The 26604-nt window shown below is 47.1% G+C and overlaps 1 protein-coding gene across 1 annotated transcript in view; it reads right to left on the bottom strand.

Annotated features, from left to right (window-relative positions):
• Positions 1-26604, bottom strand: part of adam19b (ADAM metallopeptidase domain 19b) — a gene marked incomplete at both ends in the record, with an annotated part of 62371 nt that overhangs the window by 8336 nt on the left and 27431 nt on the right. Inside the window, 9 exon segments of the mRNA XM_084332093.1 lie at positions 512-601; positions 11161-11338; positions 18601-18740; positions 19457-19541; positions 19931-20097; positions 20845-20916; positions 21368-21433; positions 23284-23491; positions 25428-25504. Of these exon segments, the coding sequence (XP_084188219.1) occupies positions 512-601; positions 11161-11338; positions 18601-18740; positions 19457-19541; positions 19931-20097; positions 20845-20916; positions 21368-21433; positions 23284-23491; positions 25428-25504 (1083 nt within the window).

Here is a 26604-nt window from a genome sequence, read left to right as displayed (position 1 = left end):
CTTTCCTGAGCAGTACATACAGGAAGGTTTATCATAACAATAGTCAGGTAATGTGTTCCTGTTTGTTTGTTCACAGACACTCAGCAAAACACTCCCAGAGTGAAGTGTTCTTGAATCTTTTGATTGTATCTCAACAGTGGTTTGTGTTTGTGTTGGTTTGTCAGAAATCCAAGGTTACTGTGTGAAATTCGAAAAGCCAAGTATGCTTATGTTGACACTCCACAGATAACGACGGTCACATAGAAAACACAGAAGAAAATTGCTTAGTATTGTGTACCTACAATCAAAGAAATACACCAGTTATCTGTGAGCAGGGTACAGGCGTGTCCCTGACTCGCAGATTATTTAATACAGCTGACAAGGAGATAGAGAAGTTCACCGAAAAACAATGCAGATGTTTTTGTTTGCACACATTAATTTAATTAGACAATCTTATTGAGAGTGAATGAGTTTGAATATGCCACTGGTGATTGAATCCTTGTGTTGTGTTAATTACATTCGTAGTGAGTACCTTGCAGCTCTGACAGCAGACCCCGTGGGCACACTCTGCTCCGGCTTTCAACGTGCAATTATTGGCATTGCAGCAGGGACTGGTGCACTCCTATGTAGAAAAATGAAAGTACTATTAAGGTCATAAATTATACCCTACTGCCACATGGAAATATAACTGAAAGCATACTACAGGGCCAATTGAAAACACACGCTCATGCACACGCACACACACACATGTGCGCGTGCATGCGCACACACACACACACACACACACACACACACACACACACACACACACACACACACACACACACACACACTCACACACACTTTTGATTTGATTTGAATGATCTAATCTATCCATTATATAATATATCATCACATAATACAGAACATGACAGGCCAGGGATGTACACATTGGGAATGCAGTCAGGTAGAGACCTCTCAGTTTACACACATGTGCTCCATATAGAGGCCTTGCGCAGAATGTTGTGTGTAGTTGTCTTTCTTCCAACATGGCTACCTCACCTGTAACCATTTGAAACCGATTTCGAAGTGAAAATGTCTCATTTCTGTGTAGTGGTAGAGTAGGTAAAACATTGGAGAAAGAAAAAAAATATCCACTGAAACGTGTTTACGAGATCAGAAGATACCAAATTGTTGAATTTTTCTTATATAACAACGCATAGCAACTGTTGTTCTGCACATAGAAACCATTGTCTCTTCTAACAATACATGGAAGACAAACGGGCATTCTAAACATTCTGTGAAAGCCCTCTAATGACAACCAGACAAGAGCACACAATAACATTAAGCAGATATACAATAATACACGGCATCTGCTTTAAGGGTAAGTGGGCGTGCGCACTATACACACACACACGCACGCACACACACACACGCCCGCGCACACGCGCACACACACACACACACACACACACACACACACACACACACACACACACACAAACACCAACATAGTCTCATCAGAAAACGTAAATAAAGTACTAATCAGCCACAGGGGGAAAAGTACATAATGTATGTTATGCTATTGTTATAGCCATGAGTAATATAATGTATTGTATCGGCAAAGGTCCAAAACAAACACAGCAGCCAGGAGTTGAACCAACAATCGTTGCAGTCACAGGCGAGTTCTCTCACCACTATCTAACTATGATTATAGTTATTGTTGTGAAGGATCAGATTAAACCGAATATATATATTTATTTATGGATATATATTTAATAGTATTTGTATATCGTTTGATATCCCTTGTATATTCCTTGTACATATACACTGAATATCCCTTTAGTCTACTAACAGCCCATAATAGTTTCATTCTCTCATTGGACAAGAACTTGGCGCCAGCAGCCAAGCCCCTTGGTTCAAGTTCAATCGTGCCGACGAACATGTCGTTACTAGCCCGGTTCCGCGTAGGAATACGTCTGGCGAAATACGAATGGTACTATTTGTTCACAGCGCATATATATATGGCGCAAGTAAAGTAGAACTTTCTTTTAGTCCCTTAGCCCTTAGTTCTTTACCCTCCAACCTAGTGGCAAGACGTTAAGCCTCACCCACGATACACGTGTGGTGCAGTATGGTCAACTTGGCCTCAGAATGGCATTGAGACATCGTGTGGATTAATAGTTGAATTGTCATAGTTTGGCACTATACCGTCGAGTGGGACGTATTTCTATTAAGTTAATAATAGTCTATTATGTATGGTGCATCGTTCGGTTAGAGTTATAAAGTGAGCAGTACCCCCATCGTTTCCTCGCGTTATCTAGAGTCTTAACCAGGCTGGGCAGACCACGTGTGGTGCTTTCATCCGAGGAGTTCTGGGCCAGGACGAGTGGACCTGCACATTGGATTACCTTACCCGGGCGACGGCGAGCCCTACACGGCTTGGATTATCTACTTGCTTTGGGTGCTTTGATTATGCCATGGATAACAGCCAACACTGGTAAGTGTTGGAACTACCCCCGAGAGGAGTCCAGGTGAGACGGCGCTCTAACCCGAGTGAGGTCGCCTCACGTCTCTTCGTTGTGGACCGGCAGCTACCGTCTACAAGAGGGCCCAACTGTATTCATCTGTGGACCAAGGTTCTGTGGGCACCGTGTTCAGCACTCTGAATTCTCCCAAGAAATCGTTGGCCAGATGGGATATCGCCAGAGGCTCTCCTAACCCCCCCCCCCCTACTGACTTACAACCAGCAGGACCCCCCCTTTAGTATATCCAGCTATAACCATTAAGTACCATCGCTATAGTTCCCTAAAGAACCAGGTTGTATACTTGCTTCCTGCGTAACCAGAGATTGGACATTCAATGTTGATTTGCCTACGAATACTCATTTGCCTTACAAGTGCATTCAAATCATAAATGTCATTAAGTGAACGTTGTATATACCCTTTGCTATATATTAAATATTCGATTTATACATTTGTGTGGACTTGGTTTCATGGTGGGAAAGTGTTCATCATATCTATATCATGTACTGTGTGGCCAGTAGTTAAAGTACATAAAGCGGTAGTGGTTTAATGATACCATACTTATCAATACAGTCAGGGAATTGTACCCCTCAGTTACAATTGGTCCTTCGAGCCGGAGGGTAACTAGTGTAATATTAATATAGTGTTATTAATATTGAAATGGCCTATGATGAACACTCCACGAAACGGTCCTCCTAACGTAGAACGCCCGCGGCGCAGACGACAGCCACCTCCGTACTTAGAGGATTACGCTGTCAGTCAACTACCTAGCCTTCTACAAACGGTAAACGCGGTAAAAGTAGAAAGTAAAATTATGTCTGACCTTAACGACCAGGTTACCCCGACCACAGAGGCCCTAGTGGGTTCTAATGTAACTGACCAAGCTCACGGTGGGGACCAGGAGGGAGCTGACATGCCTTTACCCCCCGCCAATACCGAAGAAGTAGTCCCCGACCAGCCCCGGGAGGAAGACAACCCTACAGAGAGAGAACTCTGCACGGAAGAAGAGGAGGAGAGCGCCGAAGAAATAGAGCTCCAGGACTCCCCAACGAGTACCGCCAGGAGCGGCTCACCTCTACAACCGTCTTCCCCCAGCGAAGCGGAGAGGATGCTATCACAGGCGTTCCTCGTCAGCCTGACAGCCTCTACCGAACGCGATCGACTCCAGGGTGAACGCGATCGACTTCAGGGTGAACGCGATCGACTCCAGACACAGCAACAGAGCGAAGAAGAGCGCATACGCCTGGAGATGAGACGCCTTCAGACGGAAGAGAATATGGCAAGAGACCGAGCAGACACCCAGCGTGCCGCTGCCGGTGCCCAAAGAGAAACAGAGCGCGACCTCGCTCTCATCCAGCGCGAAACAGAGCGCGACATCGCTTTCATCAAGCGTGAAGCCGAGCGCGACAGACTACAAGCGCAACTAATGGAGCAGCTGATCCTCAAGGCAACACCCTCTCCCTCCGCCAGGGGTTCAAGGAACTCGTCGAGACAACAGTCAAGGGCAGCGTCTCCTAACCGAGCAAGCGACCCTGAACTTGACCAACAGACCAAGCCTATACCCCCCGCAGACCCCCTTCCCCGACCGGTCCAAGCGAGACCCAGCTACAAGGAAGGAGCGGCATACACGGCGGAGAAGCTAAATAAACGACTACAGGATCTAGAGGACCTGATAGAAGAAGAAGAGGGAGAGGAGGAGAACCAAGCCCGACGACAGCACAGTACTCCACTGGACCAGGAGGTCCAGTGCAGCCCAGGCTATACCCCCGCGGCGCTGCGCTACAGACCCCCGACTCTATTCACGGGTGAGCATGACGCACGACCAGCCCCGAGGAATAGCACCTGGACCAGCGGGCCATGGTACCCTGCCGGTACCAGCCCACAGAGAGGCGCAAGAGGAGACTCGCCTAGGAGGCCTCTCCCCCAACGCTCGCCGATGTATCAGCCATCCACGGCGTCATACATTGGTACACCGACGTTTCCAGACTTCACCTATGAGAATCGAGCACAGTACATGGAGCTCCGGATGTGCTTAGAGACAATGATGGTGGATGTCGCTGATGAACGCCACAAGTATGCAATATTACTGAAGCACCTGAAAGTACCCCGAGCGCACAATATAGCGCTAGCCTATGCCACCTCTACGACCCCATACACCGCGGCTCTAGCAGCGCTGGACCAGAGATATGGACGTATATGGGATTACGTAATCCAAGAGATAAGGCATATTGACCGCCTACCCCCAGCAACAGACAATCGCTCATTAGACGACCTGTCTATAAAAGTGCAGTCCCTGGTAGGGATGCTGGGAGCGCAACGAGAAAAGGGTATGCACGAGCTATACGCCAACTCTAACGTCGAGAGGATTTTAGAGAAGCTGCCACCTGCCAGACAAGAGCGCTTCAGGCGGCAGAGAGACCACCATGATCCTAACGGTCCCGAACCATCCCTCCTCGATCTAGCCGACTTCCTGGCGAGAGAAGTCAGCAGCTTACGACTGGATACGTTCGTGCGGAGCACACCAAGCTCCAGAGAGGGACCTAGGAGAATAAACGATGGAAGAAGATCGGTGACTGTCATGCACCAATCAGAATCAGTACCGAGCAGTAAGAACCACAGTACCCCCTCGAGGAAAGAGAAGTGGAAGATGGTGTGCCCGTACTGCGAGAAGGAACACTGGCTGTCACAATGTGACCTGTTCACCAAGATGAATGCAGAAGAAGTGAGTCAATGGATAAAGTCCAACAGGCGCTGTTACCGATGTGCGCGCAGTCACATGGCAGCCGAGTGCCGCCTAAAGAAGAGGTGCAGTCGGTGTGACGGAGCCCACCTAGATGTCCTACACGACAGTAACAGAAGAAAGCCTGCACCTGCACCATCGAGCAGCACCAAGGCAAGTGTCATGTACATTGACCCCGCCAGCAGCAGCGGCGCCCAAGTGCTCTTAAAGGTAGTCCGTGTAACATTGAGCTACCAAGATAAAGTCATGGACACTTACGCCGTCCTTGATGACGGGTCAGAGAAGACCCTTCTGCTCGCGTCCGCTGCGGCCCAGCTGGGACTGCGGGGGAGCGAGAACCAAATGACGATTCGGACAATAAGAAGAGATTTAAAGACGATAAAAGGCGAGAATGTCTCCTTCACTATCGCAGCAAGCGGGCAGCCAGAGCGACGGTATAGGATTACAAATGCTTTCACCAGCCAAGAAATAGGACTATCACAGTACACCTACCCCATCGCCAAGCTGATGGATAAATATGTGCACCTGCGTCAACTACCTATCCCGCTCATAGACGGCGCCACCCCGACCCTGCTGATAGGCTCCGACCATGCAGACCTCATAGTCCCGATAGACCGGGTCCATACAGGACCCAGAGGCTGTCCTGCAGCAGTCGAGACCCGCCTAGGATGGACACTACAAGGCCCCCTCGCTAAATCTCTCAACCGAACAGCAGCCACTAGCTGCCTCCACTCCAGAGTGACAGAAGAAGACACCACTCTCCTGCAGCATGTCGAGAGGCTATGGACACTAGAGACAATGCCCTTTAAGAACGAAAAGAAAGATATTCGTTCTAAAGAAGACATTTACGCCATAAACCTCCTCGAGCAAGGGACAAAGAGAGTCACAGTCGGCGGAGTGATGAGATACGCAACTCCACTCCTGAGGCAAGAGGGAATGCCCACCTTTCACGCCACGAAAGAAGCTACGGAGCGGTATCTATTGAACACAGAGCGGCGCCTAGCCAAAGACCCCGTTCAAGAGAGTGTGTACCGCGCTGAGATTGAGAAGCTAATCACAGCGAGACACGTAATGAAGATTGACATTAAAGAGGCCGATCAGACGACCGAATCATGGTACGTGCCGCACCACAAGGTCCACCACAACGGCAAGGATCGCATTGTGTTTAACTGCAGCTACCAGATCGGATCCCAGAATCTGAATAAAGAGCTCTTGCCCGGCCCCACACTCGGCCCCTCTCTACTAGGCGTGCTACTACGCTTCCGCCAGGACAAGGTGGCTATCAGCGGGGATATCAAAGGGATGTTCCTGCAGGTGAGACTAGTGGAGGAGGATAAGCCCCTACTGCGGTTCCTATGGAGAGAGAGGATCGGAGATGAGCACCCAGCCATCTACCAATGGGAAGTCCTCCCCTTCGGAACCACATGCAGCCCATGCTGTGCTACATTTGCACTACAGAAACACGTCGCAGAGGACCCAGCAGCAGATGAAGAGGTCCGACACAGTGTGAAGAACAGTTTCTACGTGGACAACTGTTTACAAAGCGTTTCGACTCAAGAAGAAGCCGAGGCTCTCCTACTCAAGCTACGCGCCTCCCTGATCAAAGGCGGCTTTGATCTCAGGCAGTGGGCCAGCAGCGACCCGCACGTATTGAGCAGCCTCTCCCCCGCGGACAAGGCTGCCAGCAGCGAGACCTGGATGGCGACCATCCCAGGAGAAGCCCAAGAAATGACACTAGGATTAGTCTGGCGCTTCAAAACAGACTCGCTCCACTATAGACACAAACCCCTGACCACGGAGCAGGGAAGGTCGACGGCGATACCGACCACCAGACGGAGTGTGTACAGAACACTCGCCAGACAATATGACCCGTTGGGATGTATTCTACCTTACACCACCAGGGCAAAGATGATTGTACGAGCACTATGGGACAAGGACCAGGGCTGGGACGACCCAATACCCGCACCCCTTGCCTCCACATGGAGAGAGTGGGAGACGGAACTCCGCTCACTCCCAGGCGTCAATATACGCCGCAGCTACTTCCCACCCACAGTGAGGCCAGAGACATGCAAGATGGATCTACACGTCTTCAGCGACGCCTCCGAAGTAGCCTATGGATCAGTGGCCTACTTGCGTGCCCAAGAGAAGGGAGGAGAGATACACACCGCTTTCATCCTGGCTCGCTCAAGAATAGCCCCACGAAAGCAACAATCTATCCCGCGTCTAGAGCTCTGCGCAGCCCTAGCAGGAGCGCATCTAGCTACGTTAATCCAACGTGAACTCACCATTCCGGTGCACAGAACAATCTTGTGGTCAGATTCCACGACAGTACTCACATGGATCAAGTCTGATTCATGCAGATACAAAGTCTTCGTGGGAGTCAGAGTCACCGAGATTCAAGAGTTAACAGAAACAGCGAACTGGCGGTATGTGGACACCAAACACAACCCAGCTGACGTCATCACCCGGGGAATGTCCCTAGATGACCTCACCCGTCGCAACATCTACAGTGACGGACCAGAGTTCCTCAAGCTCCCGGAAGAAGAGTGGCCTACGCCCACCCCACGGGAAGCGAGTAAAGAGGAGGCTGAGAACAAGAAACCTATGTTCTGTGGACTGAGCACAGTCGCCTCCACAGACCCCAACATAGATGATTGCATTACCCTACAGAGTGCGCAGCTAAAGACATTCCTGTGGCACCACCCAGAGATTCAGCCCACTGCCGACATTTCAGCAGCTGACTACGAAGAAGCAGAACTTCTTCTACTACAACGAGCCCAGAGAGACTCGTTCCCCGACGAGCTAGACTGTCTACAGGGAGGAAAGCCCGTCCCATCAGACAGCAGATTGCTCCACCTGGCACCCGAGAGCGACGCCCATAATCTCATCAGAGTGGGTGGTCGTCTGCGGAGAGCCCCCGATCTACCGGATGACGTTAAGTACCCGATAGTCTTGAACAGCCGACACAAGGTCACAGAGCTGATCATAAAGAAATACGACGAGGATGTACACCACGCAGGAGCAGAGAGAGTCTTCGCGGAGATCAGACGTCGCTATTGGATACTTCAAGGAAGAGAAGCAGTGCGACGCTTCCAGCGAACCTGTCTAGACTGCCGAAAGTGGCGCGCGCAGCCCAGCATACCCCGGATGGCTGACCTACCTCCCTGTCGCCTCCGACTCGGCGACAAGCCATTCCACTCCACAGGCATGGACTGTTTTGGCCCATTGTATATAAAGAAAGGTAGAGGAACCGAGAAGCGGTGGGGTATTGTATTCAAATGCATGACCACCAGAGCGATACATATCGAACTCCTTCCAACCATGAGCACAGACTCATTCCTTATGGCCTTCCGAAGATTCACATCACGGAAAGGAAAACCGTCTACATTGTTGTCTGATCACGGGACAAACTTCAAAGGCGGAGAAAGAGAGCTGAGAGAGAGCTTCCAAGCTATGGGCCCAGAACTTAAGACCCACCTCGCTCCATCCCAGAATGACTTCCAGTTTAATCCCCCGAACGCACCCCACTTCGGTGGAACCTGGGAACGAGAAGTACGTTCTATAAAGACAGCCCTGTATGCCGTGCTTGGGGCCCAGACTGTGGCGGAAGAAGTCCTAATGACAGTCCTCACGGAGATCGAGGGAGTATTGAACTCCAAGCCCCTCGGCTACGTCTCCAGTGATATAGCAGATGTCGACCCAGTCACCCCCAACACACTCTTGATGGGGCGGCTGGACCCCGCGCTACCCCAGACAATGTACAGGCCTGAAGAAGCGAACGGCCGAAGAATGTGGAGGTACAGTCAAGTACTAGCTGACAAGTTTTGGAACAGCTTTCTACTCCACTACCTACCGTCTCTACAGACCCGCCAGAAGTGGGTAAAAGAGAGAGACAATTTGACAGAAGGAACAGTCGTCATGATTATCGACCAGTCACTACCCAGAGCTATGTGGCCGGCTGGCCGCGTAAGCAAAGTGATCACCGGTGCCGATGGCAAGGTCCGAGCAGCTGAGGTGCTCGTCCAAGGGTGAACTTACACACGACCCGTGGCGAGGCTAATAGAACTGCCCAGACTCCCAGACACTATCGATGACGACCATGACCCCATGACTTTGTGAGTTGACTGACCCTTACAGCGGACCTTGAGTGGTAGACAGTGCGGTTAATCTGTCTCTGCTTAGCTAATTAGGTGGGACTAATTAGGGGGCGGCTGTTGTGAAGGATCAGATTAAACCGAATATATATATTTATTTATGGATATATATTTAATAGTATTTGTATATCGTTTGATATCCCTTGTATATTCCTTGTACATATACACTGAATATCCCTTTAGTCTACTAACAGCCCATAATAGTTTCATTCTCTCATTGGACAAGAACTTGGCGCCAGCAGCCAAGCCCCTTGGTTCAAGTTCAATCGTGCCGACGAACATGTCGTTACTAGCCCGGTTCCGCGTAGGAATACATCTGGCGAAATACGAATGGTACTATTTGTTCACAGCGCATATATATATGGCGCAAGTAAAGTAGAACTTTCTTTTAGTCCCTTAGCCCTTAGTTCTTTACCCTCCAACCTAGTGGCAAGACGTTAAGCCTCACCCACGATACACGTGTGGTGCAGTATGGTCAACTTGGCCTCAGAATGGCATTGAGACATCGTGTGGATTAATAGTTGAATTGTCATAGTTTGGCACTATACCGTCGAGTGGGACGTATTTCTATTAAGTTAATAATAGTCTATTATGTATGGTGCATCGTTCGGTTAGAGTTATAAAGTGAGCAGTACCCCCATCGTTTCCTCGCGTTATCTAGAGTCTTAACCAGGCTGGGCAGACCACGTGTGGTGCTTTCATCCAAGGAGTTCTGGGCCAGGACGAGTGGACCTGCACATTGGATTACCTTACCCGGGCGACGGCGAGCCCTACACGGCTTGGATTATCTACTTGCTTTGGGTGCTTTGATTATGCCATGGATAACAGCCAACACTGGTAAGTGTTGGAACTACCCCCGAGAGGAGTCCAGGTGAGACGGCGCTCTAACCCGAGTGAGGTCGCCTCACGTCTCTTCGTTGTGGACCGGCAGCTACCGTCTACAAGAGGGCCCAACTGTATTCATCTGTGGACCAAGGTTCTGTGGGCACCGTGTTCAGCACTCTGAATTCTCCCAAGAAATCGTTGGCCAGATGGGATATCGCCAGAGGCTCTCCTACCCCCCCCCCCCCCCTACTGACTTACAACCAGCAGGACCCCCCCTTTAGTATATCCAGCTATAACCATTAAGTACCATCGCTATAGTTCCCTAAAGAACCAGGTTGTATACTTGCTTCCTGCGTAACCAGAGATTGGACATTCAATGTTGATTTGCCTACGAATACTCATTTGCCTTACAAGTGCATTCAAATCATAAATGTCATTAAGTGAACGTTGTATATACCCTTTGCTATATATTAAATATTCGATTTATACATTTGTGTGGACTTGGTTTCATGGTGGGAAAGTGTTCATCATATCTATATCATGTACTGTGTGGCCAGTAGTTAAAGTACATAAAGCGGTAGTGGTTTAATGATACCATACTTATCAATACAGTCAGGGAATTGTACCCCTCAGTTACAGTTATAGTTGAGGTTAGTTTTAACATTCGCTTAATGGTTATGGTTAAGACATAAGTTAGGGTTAAGGTTTGATCACCAGAAGGGGAATGTTTTTAAATATGTAATATATGTACTTATTTGTAATACGTACACTGTATTTTCAATACAATACGTAAATAATACTTATGGTTATAACATAACGTACATTGTGTACCTTTTTTCCTATGGTTGATTAATACTTTATTTACATATTTTAAGCTGCACACACACACACGCGCGCGCGCGTGCACACGCACACACAACACACACACACACGCACGCACACACACACACACACTTACCGCTTCCTCTCCACAGTCACACTCTTCCCCATCCTCCAGGTAGCCGTTGCCACAGCGCTGGCCCCCGTACATGGCCCTGGTGTTGGGCAGGTTGAAGAGACATTTCCCCCCTCCAGAGCTCAGGTAGCCCTTCAGCTCTCGCTGGTTACACGAATTAAACACACTAGGAAACGGGTGGCTGGGACCAGGGGAACAGGAAGACAAAAAGCTTATCATCCCAACTACATTTACATTTAGCCTTTATCCAAAGCCACTTACAAGTTCTGTAAAACAAGTCAGCAGGAGGGTACAGCTCTGGCAGCTAGATATTACATAGTATTTTAACACATTAGACACCAGACCCGAGATAAGTCGGGTTAACTCGCCATCGCTTGAGCACCAAACCCGAGAAAAGTCGGGGTTTGGTCGTTATTTCTTTTATTCTCTATTTCCATTCATAATCCATTGAGGGAGCCTGATGTTATCATTGGGAATTGGTCTGAGATCGCAAACGTCCAATACCGCCGCCTAACGCCTTGCGGCCGGTATTGCACATCCTTGGGAACTCTCTGGCTTGGCCTGTACGTCGATCTAAAAAGTCCGGTCCGTGTTTTCCTAGTCAGGCATGGCGAGCGGTTATAACACATGGATTGAGGATAATCAAGTACTCCCGATTCATGTTCTTTGGTGGATTATGTTGGCAACACGATCGACATCAATACTTGGAATGGCGATCAGATCATTGGAATATTCTTTTTGCAGTACATCCTAGTCAAGGTAAGGGCTATATGGTATCAATCTTGCGTTGATCCGAGCATGCCTTCATTGTGATCCAAAAGTGTTACTGTAACGTTACTCCACAACGTATGCCGTTGGTGACGATGGAAGCATAGAACCCCCCCCCACCCTTTCATGCATGCATGATGAAACATAATACAGATAATATAGCATTGATTTCAGATTGATTGTTGATCCAGGCGAGGAATGCCACGGTTTCTAGTGAAATGCACTAAACGCTGCATAGCAGCGTTTCCTGGGATTACACAGAATTATTCACCACGGTATAAAACGGAAATGTATGGATGAAATTATTATTTATCTTTCACAAATTGAACAATAGATACTCGATGTCAAATGGGCAATCGTTTTATATCCATAGCTATGATATTTAATATAGTTTTAGCCCTGCAAACACCGGCATGTATCCCCATTCATTAAAGCGCTGACACACACGACCATACAGCCCACAGCAACCTCTGGCGCTGAAAGTGTTAAAGTGTGCTCTATAAATACAATGCATTATTATTATTATTATTATTATTATTATTATTATTATTATTATTGTTATTGTTATTGTTGTTGTTGTTGTTGTTGTTGTTGTTATTATTATTATTATTATTATTACTACAATTGTTCCTCTACCCACTGGTTCTATATAAGAGTCAATATCTATTGTTCTATTTCATTATGGCTGCCGCTCAGCGTCATTCTGCACGCACTTCACTTCATGCACGAGCACTGAATAAAAAATTCCACAATGTACCTTTACATCCCAACATTCGTCTGGCCAGGTGTGTGGTCATCTACTCGCCTCCTTCTTCACTTTCACCACAAGGAAGTGCCTTCGGTAGATCCCACACTTGACGAGGTTGTTAGCTGAAGAAAGTTGAGACGTGTTTACATTTTTTCTTGCTTTTTTCTTCTCTCATATATTTCGAAAGAAAAAAGCTAAGTCATAATGTCTACTTCGGAGGGTCGCGCTCGCAACGCTACTCTTCACCAGCGGTTCTCCATCGCCGCCTCTGTCGTGCGTCTTGGAGCGGGGTTGAGGCCTCTCTCGTGGTCGGCAGCCACGCCCGGTAGGCGTCCGATGGGTAGTTTGCCTCTCCAAGGAGCTGGTGCACCAGTGCCATCTCCTGTGCGATGGCCTGGTTCCGGCTCTGGTTCCTCTGCTTCCGGGGAGTCGTCCGCTGTTGGGCGGCCGGCTCCTTTGGTTGCGGGGGATTTGAGACGCAAACTTTTTGCGTCAGCTCGCTCCCGTCGCAAGATGGTGGCTTGCAGACGCAAACGGCCTGGTTTTGGTGAGTGCCAGATGAGGATGCGTCTGTCTCTACATGCCCGATGGAGACAGAGGACTACATGATAGAGGCGGACGGGTTCTTGTTTGAAGGCCCGGTGGAGACATGTCCCCTGCCTGTCCAGGTAACACTGGAGGGGGGTGAGATGTCTCCTTGGGGTTCCTCGTCCGCAGATGTTGGGTTAGAACCTCCGACTCGGCGGCGGGATGCCCTGCTATCAGCCACATCAGAATGTGGCTCCTTGACCAGTAGTCTGCTGTATGTGAGGGACGCGGGCTCGGAGGAGGAAAGTATGTAGGGGGAACTGCGTGCTTTGTTTCCCGAGCTCATGGCGGCGGCGGAGGCGGCAGTCGCAAACGGCGTGCCGCTGCCGCAGCCACTGCCTGTTCCTGTCCCTGATGATCTCATAGGTCATCTATGGCAACGCCGCCCGGTGAGATAATAATAATTTTTCCCCTCAATGGCGGCCTATGTCCGTCAGGGCCAGGTGGTCTCCCACATCATGGGCCTTACTCCCGCCTACGTGCAAGTCACGCGGGTGGCGGGTTTGGTAGATGGCATGAAGGAGGGCGTGCCACGGCTTGATAGGCCGATGGCGGCGCTCCTTTGTCCTGAGGTGGTGTGGGAGCCGTTACGGAAGCCGGTTCCCCAAGGGAAATCGGCGAGGCGGTTGGCATTTTGGAGCGACCAGTCATTTATCTCCGGAACACAATCTCTAGCTGCCACTTCTAACATCGCGCAGCTGCGGAGATTCATGTCCGGGATATTGACGGGCGGCACGGAGCTGACTGATTTACAGCATGATCAGCTCGCCCAGTCGGCAGGAGCCATCCTGCATCTGATTCAGCCGCAGGCTATAGCCGCTGGGAAAGTGCGCGCCCTGGCCACTCTGATCCAGCGCCACCTTTGGCTGGAGCAGGCGCGTGTGCCGGAGAAGAAGAGGGCTCCCCTTCTGACGGCCCCCCTCTCCGAGGCTGGACTGTTCGGGTCGGCACTGCAGCTGATGACCTCAACCTGCAGGGAGATGCTGGAGGAGCGCTCCGTGCTCCAGCCTCATTTCCCCCCGCCCGATGTCACCGGTGGAGTCAGACGGCCGCCGTGTCGTCGAGGTTCCTCCGCCGTGGCCACCGCTGCTACCACCGCCACTGCTGGACCTTCGGCGAAGAAGGCCAGGAGGAGAGAGGGCGCCTCCGCCACTGCAGCCGGCCCATCTACGCCCGGAGGTGAAGGTAGGGATCGTCGAGACCAGCCGCCGATCGTTTACCTTCCCTCCGGGGCTCCACGGGGTGGGAAGCCCCGAGCGGCTCGTGGCAGGCGTCGCTAAGACTTCAGTAACTTTTTCCCTCTGTGGTCCCCCCCCTGTTTCCCTTCCCGGCCCCTCTATGATTTTGTTCGAAAATAAAGAGGCTCCTCTAAAGGGGGACTGTATTTTTTGTTAAAGGGGAACTATCTTATAAATGGCCTTTTTCAGTGTTTAGCATTGTTTCCTAGCTATGTGGACTTATATTAATATGATCTATGTCTCTAATTCTCATATTGGCGCATTCTTCCAATTCTCCTCTCACAATATTCACCCTCACTGAACTGAGTCATCTGAAAATGTGCTGATTTGTGATGTCAGAGAGACACCGCTGCATGATAATGTTCAGGCGAGGCAGTGGTTTACCATTGTGGTTGGAGCCCAGGCTCAAAACGGCTTAAGATCTTGAGGTAGAAAAATGCTGTTTTTGAGGACTTAATTAGAAATACAAAACAATGAATAAAAAAAAAAAAAATTACAGAGGTGTTCCATAAACTCACAGGAATTATGTAAAAGTGCCCAAATAGTGAAAGAATTAGTAAAATAGTTCCCCTTTAACAAACTGTGTGTTTATTCACCAAACATATGATGGGGTTGAATCTTTCGCTAGTATGGGTTGATAGGAGGGCTAGATGTTACATTCATGTTAGAGCTTAAGCAAGGCCTGCAGCCTACACTCGGTTGAAAAAGGGTTTTTTCTGCCTCGACCAGAATCTCCACATAAACCCCTCCTTCCCTCTTCTGATTGGTCAGGGGGTTTATTGGCCTCTCTTTTTCGTTCAGTCAGGGCCAAGCTGGTTTCCCAGACTCTGCACCCATCACAGGCGTTTGAGTCTTGGGTTTCCCCCCGTCATAGCACGCGTCACTAGGTACGTTGCTATTGGACGATGACTTCCGTGAGTTTAGACCCGTATGTAGGGGGGAGAGCGTAAGAACTTACTGTTCTACTACACTCGATATATGCGTAACTTGAGTCGGTTGGTCACATGACTCAATGTTACCGTGACTTTTCAATCTATGGCTCACGTGGGATTCATGTCAGTCTGTGTTTCTTTCTTTTTTAATAAAAAAGTGTGGAGAATGTGAAGCACAACAACCTTCTTGTCGTTCTCCCAGGCGCCTTGAAGGATCAATGTGGGGTCTGTTAGATCTGTCCGTTGATATGTTTTGGGTCCCAACTCATACATAGTGCTAGCTCGGGGTGTTTCTGTTAAGAATCATGCGGGTGGCTAGTACGCCTTGGTTACTTGTTATTAAAACAGCGTTTTAATAAAGCAACTGGGATGGGGGATTTTTTCCTCTTCCGAGAGCCTGTTACTGGGTCTCGACGGATTCTCGTTCATGTCTGGGGGATGTTAACGGAATAGATCAGAACATAGGTAGAGGGGTCTCACGCCCTTGGGGTGGGCCACCGAGCGCGGTATAAACAGGACCGTCTGGGTGGCGCCCTCTTTTCATGTTTTAGATCGACACACATATCTGCCCCTTCTCCTGGAGTAGGCATGTCGGCGTGGTTAGGGCACAGGACTGGTTCTGGTCACGCTGGTCCAGGTCAGTTAACCCGTTGTCCGCCGGGGATGCAGATCTGCTGTTCTGGTACTCTGAGGGCCTTGGGGTTTTTTCAGGGGGAAAAATGCCGGGTCGGCCCGGGTGTCACGGGGTTAGGCGTTATGGAGACCCTTTGTTGGGTACACTTTGTACCTGGCAGTATTATAAGAGGCTGGTTCTCCTTTCTTTCGCTCCTCTCTCACGCATGGCGAAGAGGGGGCTGTTGGGGTGGTCTTCTGGACCTCCTCTGGTAACCCTGTGTGCTTCCCGAGCCGCCGGGCCCGGTCCGAAGTAATGTTTCGTTGAAACCGTAGGCCTGGGATAACCCTTTTTGGAAACTGAAATACTTGTGCTGCGGTATAGCTGGTGTATACTCGCTGGTGTGTTTTGGAGTTTTTTTCTTGAGGGGTTATAGGAACAACCACCGTCTGTGTACCGAGAGGGTGGTTGATTCCCTGGTGTGTTGGAGCAGAGTCAACTCCCGGGTTACCCGGTTGAGTGTGCCCCTGCACGTTCATGACGTCTGCCAATCGTGTCAGCCTTCTCTGCCTCGACCCCCCTTGGGTGGGTTTTTTTTTATGGAGGCTTTGTCATGGTGCTCAACAACGCCAGCATACGCCCCTTCCGCCGTGGGAGCTGTTTTCAGTTGACTCCTTTCGCGCCTGTCTCGTCCGCAGTGCTCCAGGCTCGGGTCTACAGCCTGCTGCCTGGTTTCCCCGGTGCGCTGCCTGCTTCCGTTGGTTAACCTTTTTTGAGTGTTTACGGCCATGCTGACTGCCTGTGTTGCAGGGTCAGTGTGCCAGGCGGTGTACTATTGGGGGGAAAGGGCCCGCTCTTGGAGGGGCCCTATCTGAATACGCTGGCGATGTGGGGGGCGGTGTCACTAAGTGACCGCCTGGTGGGGTCTTGATGCCTGGCATCATTGACCTCTCCGGGCCCCCTTTTTCCAGGGGATCCAGTCCCTTCAGTGGGTCTGGGTCTTCCTTCGCGCTCCGCTGCTACGGCCTTGCCACAGGGTTGAGTTGCTCTTGACCCTGTGATTTTGGGGGCAGTAACGAGGGTTGTTCCTTCCGTTCGTTCCCTGGTGGCATGCGGGTTGTGCGTGTGCGTAGTCGTGGGGTATCCCTCCATTAGGGATGGTCGGGGGGCTCGGTCCTCCCCGGTCTGATGGTTGTGGGGGGCCTCAGCGGGGTACATTTGTCGAGCTTTGGCTCCCGCTCAGCTCCTCTTGTGCAGAATGACACTGAGCGGCAGCCATAATGAAATAGAACGTAAGGTTATGTATATAACCAAGTTCTATGAATTATGGTGACGCTCAGCGTCAGGACGCCGCTGCGGCCCTTGATCTCGCCTTGTGGTGAACGTTTGGGAAGGAGGCGAGTAGGTGACCACACACCTGCTTATGAAGGTAAGCGGATAGGGGTGTGGCCAGACGAATGTTGGGATGTAAAGGTACATTGTGGAATTTTTTATTCAGTGCTCGTGCACGAAGTGAAGTGCGTGCAGAATGACGCTGAGCGTCACCATAATTCATAGAACTTGGTTATATACATAACCTTACGTTAGTGTGTGTTAGTCAGTTAATTAGTTAGTTAGTTAACGTGTTAGTTTGTGTGTTAGTTCTTACGTTAGTTATAAAGTTAGTTAGTTAATAAGTTAGTTTATGTGTTTGTTTGTTTGTTAGTTAGTGTGTTAGTTATTATATTAGTTTGTATGTTAGTTAGTTAGTTAATTAGTTAGTTAGTTAGTGAGTGAGCCAGTTAGTTATTATATTAGTTTGTGTGTTAGTTTGTTAGTTAGTTTGTGTGTTAGTTAGTTAGTTAGTGTGTTAGTTATTATATTAGTTTGTGTTAGTTAGTTAGTTAGTTAGTTAGTTAGTTAGTTAGTTAGTTAGTTAGTTAGTTAGTTAGTTAGTTAGTTAGTTAGTTAGTTAGTTAGTTAGTTAGTTAGTTAGTTATTAGTCTGTTTCAGTTAGTTCGTTAGTTAGTGTGTTAGCTATTGTATTTGTTTGTGTGTTAGTTAATTTGTTAGTGTGTTGGTTATTATATTAGTTAGTGTGTTAGCTATTATATTAGTTTGTGTGTTAGTTAATTAGTTAGTGTGTTAGCTATTGTATTTGTTTGTGTGTTAGTTCATTCGTTAGTGTGTTAGTTATTATATTAGTTTGTGTGTTAGGTAGTTAATTAGTTTGTTTGTTAGTGTGTTAGCTGTTGTATTAGTTTGTGTTAGTTCATTTGTTAGTGTGTTAGTTATTATATTAGTTAGTGTGTTAGTTATTATAGTAGTTAGTGTGTTAGTTATTATATTAGTTAGTGTGTTAGTTAATTAGTTAGTGTGTTAGTTATTATATTAGTTAGTTAGTTAGTTAGTTAGTTAGTTAGTTAGTTAGTTAGTTAGTTAGTTAGTTAGTTAGTTAGTTAGTTAGTTAGTTAGTTAGTTAGTTAGTTAGTTAGTTAGTTAGTTAGTTAGTTAGTTAGTTAGTTAATTAGTTTGTGTGTTAGTTAAGTAGTTAGTGTGTTCATTTGTGCATCTCACCCTGTGGCAGCGGCCATAATGCAGCCCCCGTCGTCTGCTCTGGCCTGGCAGCAGCCGGCACTGTCGTGGCTCATGCCAAAGTTGTGGCCCATCTCATGTGCCATGGTGGCAGCCACGCCTACGGCAGAGTCTGAGTGGTCCTGTTAAAGGGACAAGGTTCAGGTTCTAGTTAGAGGAAGTCCAATTTATAAAGAACAAGGTTCAGGTTCTAGTTAGAGTAAGTCTATTGGATAAGGGACAAGGTTCAGGTTCTAGTTAGGGGAAGTCTATTGGATAAGGAACAAGGTTCAAGTTCTAGTTAGAGGAAGTCTATTGGATAAGGAACAAGGTTCAGGTTGTAGTTAGAGGAAGTCTATTGGATAAGGAACAAGGTTCAGGTTGTAGTTAGAGGAAGTCTATTGGATAAGGAACAAGGTTCAGGTTGTAGTTAGATGAAGTCTATTGGATAAGGAACAAGGTTCAGGTTGTAGTTAGAGGAAGTCTATTGGATAAGGAACAAGGTTCAGGTCGTAGTTAGAGGAAGTCTATTGTATAAGGAACAAGGTTCAGGTTCTAGTTAGAGGAAGTCTATTGGATAAGGAACAAGGTTCAGGTTCTAGTTAGAGGAAGTCTATTGGATAAGGAACAAGGTTCAGGTTGTAGTTAGAGTAAGTCTATTGGATAAGGAACAAGGTTCAGGTTCTAGTTAGAGGAAGTATAAGGAACAAGGTTCGGGTTGTAGTTAGAGGAAGTCTATTGGATAAGGGACAAGGTTCAGGTTGTAGTTAGAGGAAGTCTATGGTATAAGGGGGAGTGGTGGACCTTGGGGGAGTGGTGGACATCTTGACCTTGTGTGTTTGGATAGAGGTTCTCTCACCGAGTTCACTCCCCCAGACTGGTAGTCCGAGCACATGGCTTTGAGGGGCGCCAGTCCGATGGTGGTGCCCTGGAAGGACATGCCCCTGGAAACACAAACACCACCGCTGATTAGTTCCTGTTGTGAAACAACCTAGTGAGGGAGTGACGGGTATTATCACGAGTCACTGAGAGGTGAATCCTCGAGACCATTAGAACAGGGAGAGAAATATCAAGAATTTGCCTTCGGGAGAGGTGTTAGTTGGACAATGTCTAGGCTAACCGGCACTGTCCGCTTCCATTCATTGTGCTAAGCTAGGCTAACGTGCAGCCAGATAGCTTTCTACTGAACGCACAAAGAGGAAACTGGTATCTATCTTCTTGTCTCTCTCTGGAGAAGACGGTAAGCTAATTTCCCAAAATGTTGGCGTGTTCCTTTAAGAGGGATCGCAGAAGGATAGGAGGGGAGACCCTGCGGGAGTTGAGAGCCACTGACGTGATGAGCTGCGCGTTGTCGTTGGGCAGCGTGTGGAGCTGCTTGCGCCTCCAGGCCAGAAAGGCCCCCAGGGTGCTGTAGGGGTTGTCAGACACGGTGATCTTGTTCTGGTCCGACCACACCTCCAGACCAATCACCGCCACGCGGATACTCAGCGCCTTGTAATACTAGGGCGGGGATATGGGTAGTACACACACAGACAGACAGACAGACAGACAGAGACACATAGACAACCGCATGCATAGTCAGTACAGGAAGGTTTATAATAAGAATAGTCAGTTAAAACCCTTGTGTGGTGTTTGCGTTTACTGTTACTCAGCCAATGTTCGCAGGTCTGGTGGAGCCACAACATTAATTGGGTTTTGAATTAAGCGATAACAATTCACGTAAAAAATATGTAACAGATGTTAACTTTATCTCAATTACAAACAATCTAGACAGCATATATGGTTAATATTTGCCATTTACTTCTGCTAGATCACATTTATCAATAAAAAAGATGAGAAAATCTGATGTCTGTAAAAGAAAAACTAAAAACATTATAATCGAGCCATGAATGGAATTAATCATGTTAATCTTGTAAAATATACATTTTCATCAAATTATCACCATATTTACAGTACTTGTTTTCACCTACAATTTCTACACTTTCGGGTCAAACACCCAAACACCACGTATGTAATATAAATGTGTAGGGGGGTGCACACTGTGCACTCAATGAAGATGTGTTCTTTTACATTTTCCTCACATGAAATAAGAACATTGAAAACGGTTAATGGTTTTCACACCTACACATGACGAGACAGGGCAAGGCGAGAAGAACGCTTCAGTCTGACATATGTTTGTGTTCTGTTTGGTCAGCAAATTAAAGGAACACTTTTATTTGCTTTTTTGAAGATAGATTATCAAGCCACCTTGTCAACATAGTTGGCTGCCTCCAGGAGTTTCATTCTGGTCCTCTCCAGATCTTGGCCATGCTTCTGAAACTGCAAAAAACAAGACGAAAGTCTTTTTCTGGTCTTCATCCTCTTAGCAGTTGTTAGTATTGAGCTGTACTGTATTGTACCCATTCTGCAATCTGTTAATAACGTTAACCGTCTGGTCTGTAGTGTGGTAGTGAAAGGTTAACCTTCTGTAGTGTGGTAGTGAAAGGGTTAAACCTCAATGGGGAACTTCTCAAACTTCAATAGAGAAACAGGATGTGCATCGCAACTATGTACCGGTAAAAACCCTTTACTAATCACACTTGTGGTGGGGCTGAACTGTGGTCGAGGGAAGTGTTCATATATTAGGGCAGGCGAGGTACAGGCAGCAAAAAAGATAATAATCGAATTTTTGTCATACAATAGAGGGTTTGTGATATTTAGTGATCTTTAGTCGTATAGAGACGATGAGATGAAGAGTGATATAGGGGGGAGGGGTGGATAAGGGACTCACCTCAGCCTGGTCTGCCACCAGCAACAGCTCCACATACTTCATACTCTGGCTCAGGTCCCTTCGTTCCTGACAATGAAGAGATGGTCTTCAGCAAAGGTTCAGTAAGGGGCTACCAGCATAGACGACATGGTAAAAAATAAATATCACAGTAGTCTCACAGAATATGTACTGTAAGTGGTAGCTCACGACCACGGCCATGGTATATTGTTATTATATCACAGCTAATGGGGGCGTCGTTCAGCTTTTATAAAACGGTCACCTAGTATGGCAATATAAAAGTTATAGACACACTCCGATCATTATATAGTATCTGCTAACTTAGCGTAAGAAGCTTGTGCTAAATATTGGGTTGCATTGTGCGGCTCGGGCGGGAGGCTGGTTTTCCACGAGCGCGGTGGGTGATGCTACTCAAAGATAATACAATTTTTTTTTTATCAAAATTTATTCAAGGATTAAACCCCTTGAGATGCATCATCTTGTTTTCGAGGGGGTCCTCAACGCAACACATGGAAGTCAACAACATCCAGACACATTTTTTATATTTTTTTATCTCATTCATTCCATAAGAACGTAGAATACACATTTACAGACTTTTTTTTAATATGGTCCATTTGCATGTTCTTGGTATCTGATTCTTCTGTCAGAAATACTGTGTCTGTTACTAGGCTTGAGTAAATTGTAATGAACCAAATGAGAATATCAATTACATGTTATTTTTTTTTATCTTTGACTGTGAATAACACCATACTAAAATTGACCAGACCTGAAAAATCTAAGCAAATGAATAAATGGAAGATGATTAAACAGAAGGTTTTGTAGATACAGTACTGAATTCTGCCATCCGGACACATGCCATTTGAAATATGATTATAGAATATAGAATATCAGGCCTAAAATGGTTATGCGATTAAAATGCGATTAATTAGATTAATTAATTACAAATCCTGTAATACATTTTTTTAATCGCCTGACAGCACTAATATATATATATATTAAGGCTGTCAAAGTTAACACAATATTAACGCGTTAACGCCCGATTCTATTAACGCCACTATTTTTTTTAACTCACGATTAACTTTTTCAACAAATTTCTTTTTTGTTTCTGACTCAAAGTGTGTGTGTGTGTGTGTGTGTGTGTGTGTGTGTGTGTGTGTGTGTGTGTGTGTGTGTGTGTGTGTGTGTGTGTGTGTGTGTGTGTGTGTGTGTGTGTGTGTGTGTGTGAGAGAGATAGAGAAAGAGATAGAGAGGGGGGGTGAGAGAGATGAGGAAGGGGCAAGAGAGACAGAGAGCTGGGAGAGTGTATGTGTGTGAGAGAGAGAGTGGGGGGGGGGGGGGGGGGGTGTGAGTCCTCAGCCCTTGTGTGGGTGAATGTAACAAGTTCCTAATGTTTTCTTTCCCCTATTATTTCATGCACTTTATTCATTGTTTTAAATTATTATTTTCTTTTAAGTTATTTTGTGCATCACTCTGTTTTGAATTTGATCCAAATTTGCAATGCATGAGGGTCATCCTTTTGTGTTAAATGGCTGCATAAAGCAAGCATTTGTTGACTCTCATGTTGATAAGATTATTAAAACTTGAAAAATATCAGTTTAAGGTAGATACAACAAAAAAAGAAATGCGATTAATTTGCGATTAATCGCGAGTTAACTATGGACAATCGTGCGATTAATCAGATTAAATATTTAATCGATTGACAGCACTAATATATATATATATATACGGTATCATACAGAGCTATGGGTTACATGCAGGTGTATACTATAATAATGAATCAATCATTTCTTTGAGGGGAAAAGCAATACTTTTATTCCACACCTTATACATTTTTTTAATGATACTCGACATAAAATGTTACCTATAGCACCTTTAATTTGAAACTATTGAGACAAACTATTGTCACTGTCTGAACTTACCCTTATCCTCGGTGGCGTCATCATTCCATGGATGAGGGTATTAAGTCCCTCCCCGTGCTCCTCGTTGCTATGGTGATGCAGGCAGCTTCCATTAGGCAGCCGCAGGCTCTCTGATCGGAACACAGCGTGTGGCTGTGACTGTGTATCCATGGTTACAGGTAGAGGTTCTATCAGGTAGCTGACGCTAGTGTTCAGAGATATCAGTCCCCTGGGGAAACAAAGGCACTCTTAATGGTTCCAGGTAAGAGCATGAAGGCTTAGAGCTAAGCGGTTTCAACCAGTACTACTGGTGTTTAAAACGTATGTGATATTAGATACATTTTCCTACACAAGGTATTGGTAAGGTAAGTATACTGTGATAAGCATTTTTAACATATACATTTACATTTAGTAATTTAGCTGATGCTTTTATTCAACGCGACTTACAAATTGTGTTCAACAAGTCGGCAGAATGGGTTCACCTCTAGCTAGGGTAAGTGGTGTTGTCCATCTAGCAGTGCCGAGCTTGAATGCTACACTCTGAGTGCATAGTAGTATAGACATATTAGCATAGTAGGTAGTAGTATAGGCATAGTAGCATAGTACATAGTAGATAGTAGTATAGACATAGTAGCATAGTAGGTAGTAGATAGTAGTATAGACATAGTAGCATAGTACATAATAGTAACATAACAGTTGGGCAGGTTTCGGCTGTCCTGACTGTGGCAGGAAGTTTGTTCTACCCCCCTGGAACCAGGACAGCAGGATTAGCCTGCTTCGCTTCGATGACCCCCCAAGAGCCTGAAGATGAGCGGCCAGGCAAGGGTGTTGAGGATCTTGAGGGTGTATAGCTAGAGACCATTGACCTGGAGGCAGGAGGGAGACGTTCCCCTTGTAGCACAGAATGCCAGGTCAAGGACATCATTGTCAAAACATATTGTCGTTTGAAACAACATATTTAACAATAGTTAACTAAACAATTTTAAATCTTTATAGTTTGTTTTGATTTTATGTTTTATATCGATATTTTACTGGTTGATGCCAGTAATGTGGACATTTCATTGGTCTGTTGTCAATTGGGGTCCGTTTTCCCTGTGGAGGCCATTTTATGTGGGTATTTAAGATCCATTGTTGTTTCCTTGTCATGTAACCCTGATGAAGGCATGTTGCCCAAATGCCTTGGGTTTAATTGTATGAATAAAGAGCATTATTTTGAACATCCATTGGCCTCCAAAGAGTTGCTCTCCCACAACTGTCTCCACAATACTTTCCCAGCACCAAAGTCGGAGTAGAACATAAAACCACAGCATGCAGACTGATACCATATGTTTGCATGACAAACAAAGACAACTGTATTCCAGGATGGGCCAGGCTGCTAAATCTTGACACGTCCGCATAGCGGATGGGTGGAGCAGAGATACAACAAGTGTCTCAGGTGAATAACCGCTGTTTGTAAACTATCAGCGGGGACCGGGTTGAGAAACACATCATTCTTCAGCCTCCTGGTGCAACGTATTGAGCGCGCAGACCGACGCCAGGCAGCTGCAGAAAGCATCTGGAGATGTCAGCCGCCCACATGTCCCCTGTAGCTACCAAGCCTCTCCCTGATGAGAGCCCCAGAGGCTCTCACTGTGTATGTGTGTGTGTGTGTGTGTGTGTGTGTGTGTGTGTGTGTGTGTGTGTGTGTGTGTGTGTGTGTGTGTGTGTGTGTGTGTGTGTGTGTGTGTGTGTGTGTGTGTGTGTGTGTGTGTGTGTGTGTGTGTGTGTGTGCGTGCTCCATGCTGTGTTAGCATTTTTGTCCAGACACCAGAGAATGCATTAGTAGGAAGATGTATTCATTCATTCATGCTGCAGATGTGGAGTTCTGAGGGCACACATACACACACAAATGCGCGCGCGTGTGTCTCCTGTTTCTCTGGGCCTCCCTAGCAGGAAACATCAGCTGTGTTGGAGTGTCACCAGGAGAAATACTCTCCACGCTGCACTCGTTGAACCACTGCAGGAGCCGATGACCTACTAACTGCCTGGTCCCACATACTGGACTGAATGACACTTCACCCACATCTTGTCTATTCAACCGTGGCTTGGTCGTGGGCTCAGGGGACACTGCTGGGGGAGAGAGCGCTATCTCACCCACAACACCTGCCTGCTTGGTTGTTTCTTACCTGAGTCCTGAGCAGGTGCTGACCGCCACGGTGGAGCCCTTCACACCCTCCACCTCTCCATGATAGAAACAATGGCCCTGCATGGAACACAAGAACAGTGCCAGCTTAAAGCTACGACGTCATTTATTTATAGCAGCAGTGAGACTCATTGATCAGTGTAGCAGCAGTGAGACTCATTGATCAGTGTAGCAGCAGTGAGACTCATTGATCAGTGTAGCAGCAGTGAGACTCATTGATCAGTGTAGCAGCAGTGAGACTCATTGATCAGTGTAGCAGCAGTGAGACTCATTGATCAGTGAAGCAGCAGTGAGACTCATTGATCAGTGTAGCAGCAGTGAGACTCATTGATCAGTATAGCAGCAGTGAGACTCATTGATCAGTATAGCAGCAGTGAGACTCATTGATCAGTGTAGCAGCAGTGAGTCACTGATCAGTGAAGCAGCAGTGAGACTCATTGATCAGTGTAGCAGCAGTGAGACTCATTGATCAGTGTAGCAGCAGTGAGCCTCATTGATCAGTGAAGCAGCAGTGAGACTCATTGATCAGTGTAGCAGCAGTGAGACTCATTGATCAGTGTAGCAGCAGTGAGTCACTGATCAGTGTAGCAGCAGTGAGACTCATTGATCAGTGTAGCAGCAGTGAGACTCATTGATCAGTGTAGCAGCAGTGAGACTCATTGATCAGTGTAGCAGAAGTGAGACTCATTGATCAGTGTAGCAGCAGTGAGTCACTGATCAGTGAAGCAGCAGTGAGACTCATTGATCAGTGAAGCAGCAGTGAGACTCATTGATCAGTGTAGCAGCGGTGAGACTCACTGATCAGTGTAGCAGCAGTGAGACTCATTGATCAGTGAAGCAGCAGTGAGACTCATTGATCAGTGTAGCAGCAGTGAGACTCATTGATCAGTGTAGCAGCAGTGAGACTCATTGATCAGTGTAGCAGCAGTGAGACTCATTGATCAGTGTAGCAGTGAGACTCATTGATCAGTGTAGCAGCAGTGAGACTCATTGATCAGTGTAGCAGCAGTGAGACTCATTGATCAGTGTAGCAGCAGTGAGACTCACTGATCAGTGTAGCAGCAGTGAGACTCATTGATCAGTGTAGCAGCAGTGAGACGCATTGATCAGTGTAGCAGCAGTGAGACTCATTGATCAGTGTAGCAGCAGTGAGACTCATT

The sequence above is a fragment of the Notolepis coatsorum genome (genome assembly GCF_963971535.1).
Source record: "Notolepis coatsorum genome assembly, chromosome: 16".
NCBI classification, from domain to species: domain Eukaryota; kingdom Metazoa; phylum Chordata; class Actinopteri; order Aulopiformes; family Paralepididae; genus Notolepis; species Notolepis coatsorum.
Note: the sequence above shows the minus strand (reverse complement) of the source record. Positions and strands in the feature narration are given on the sequence as shown.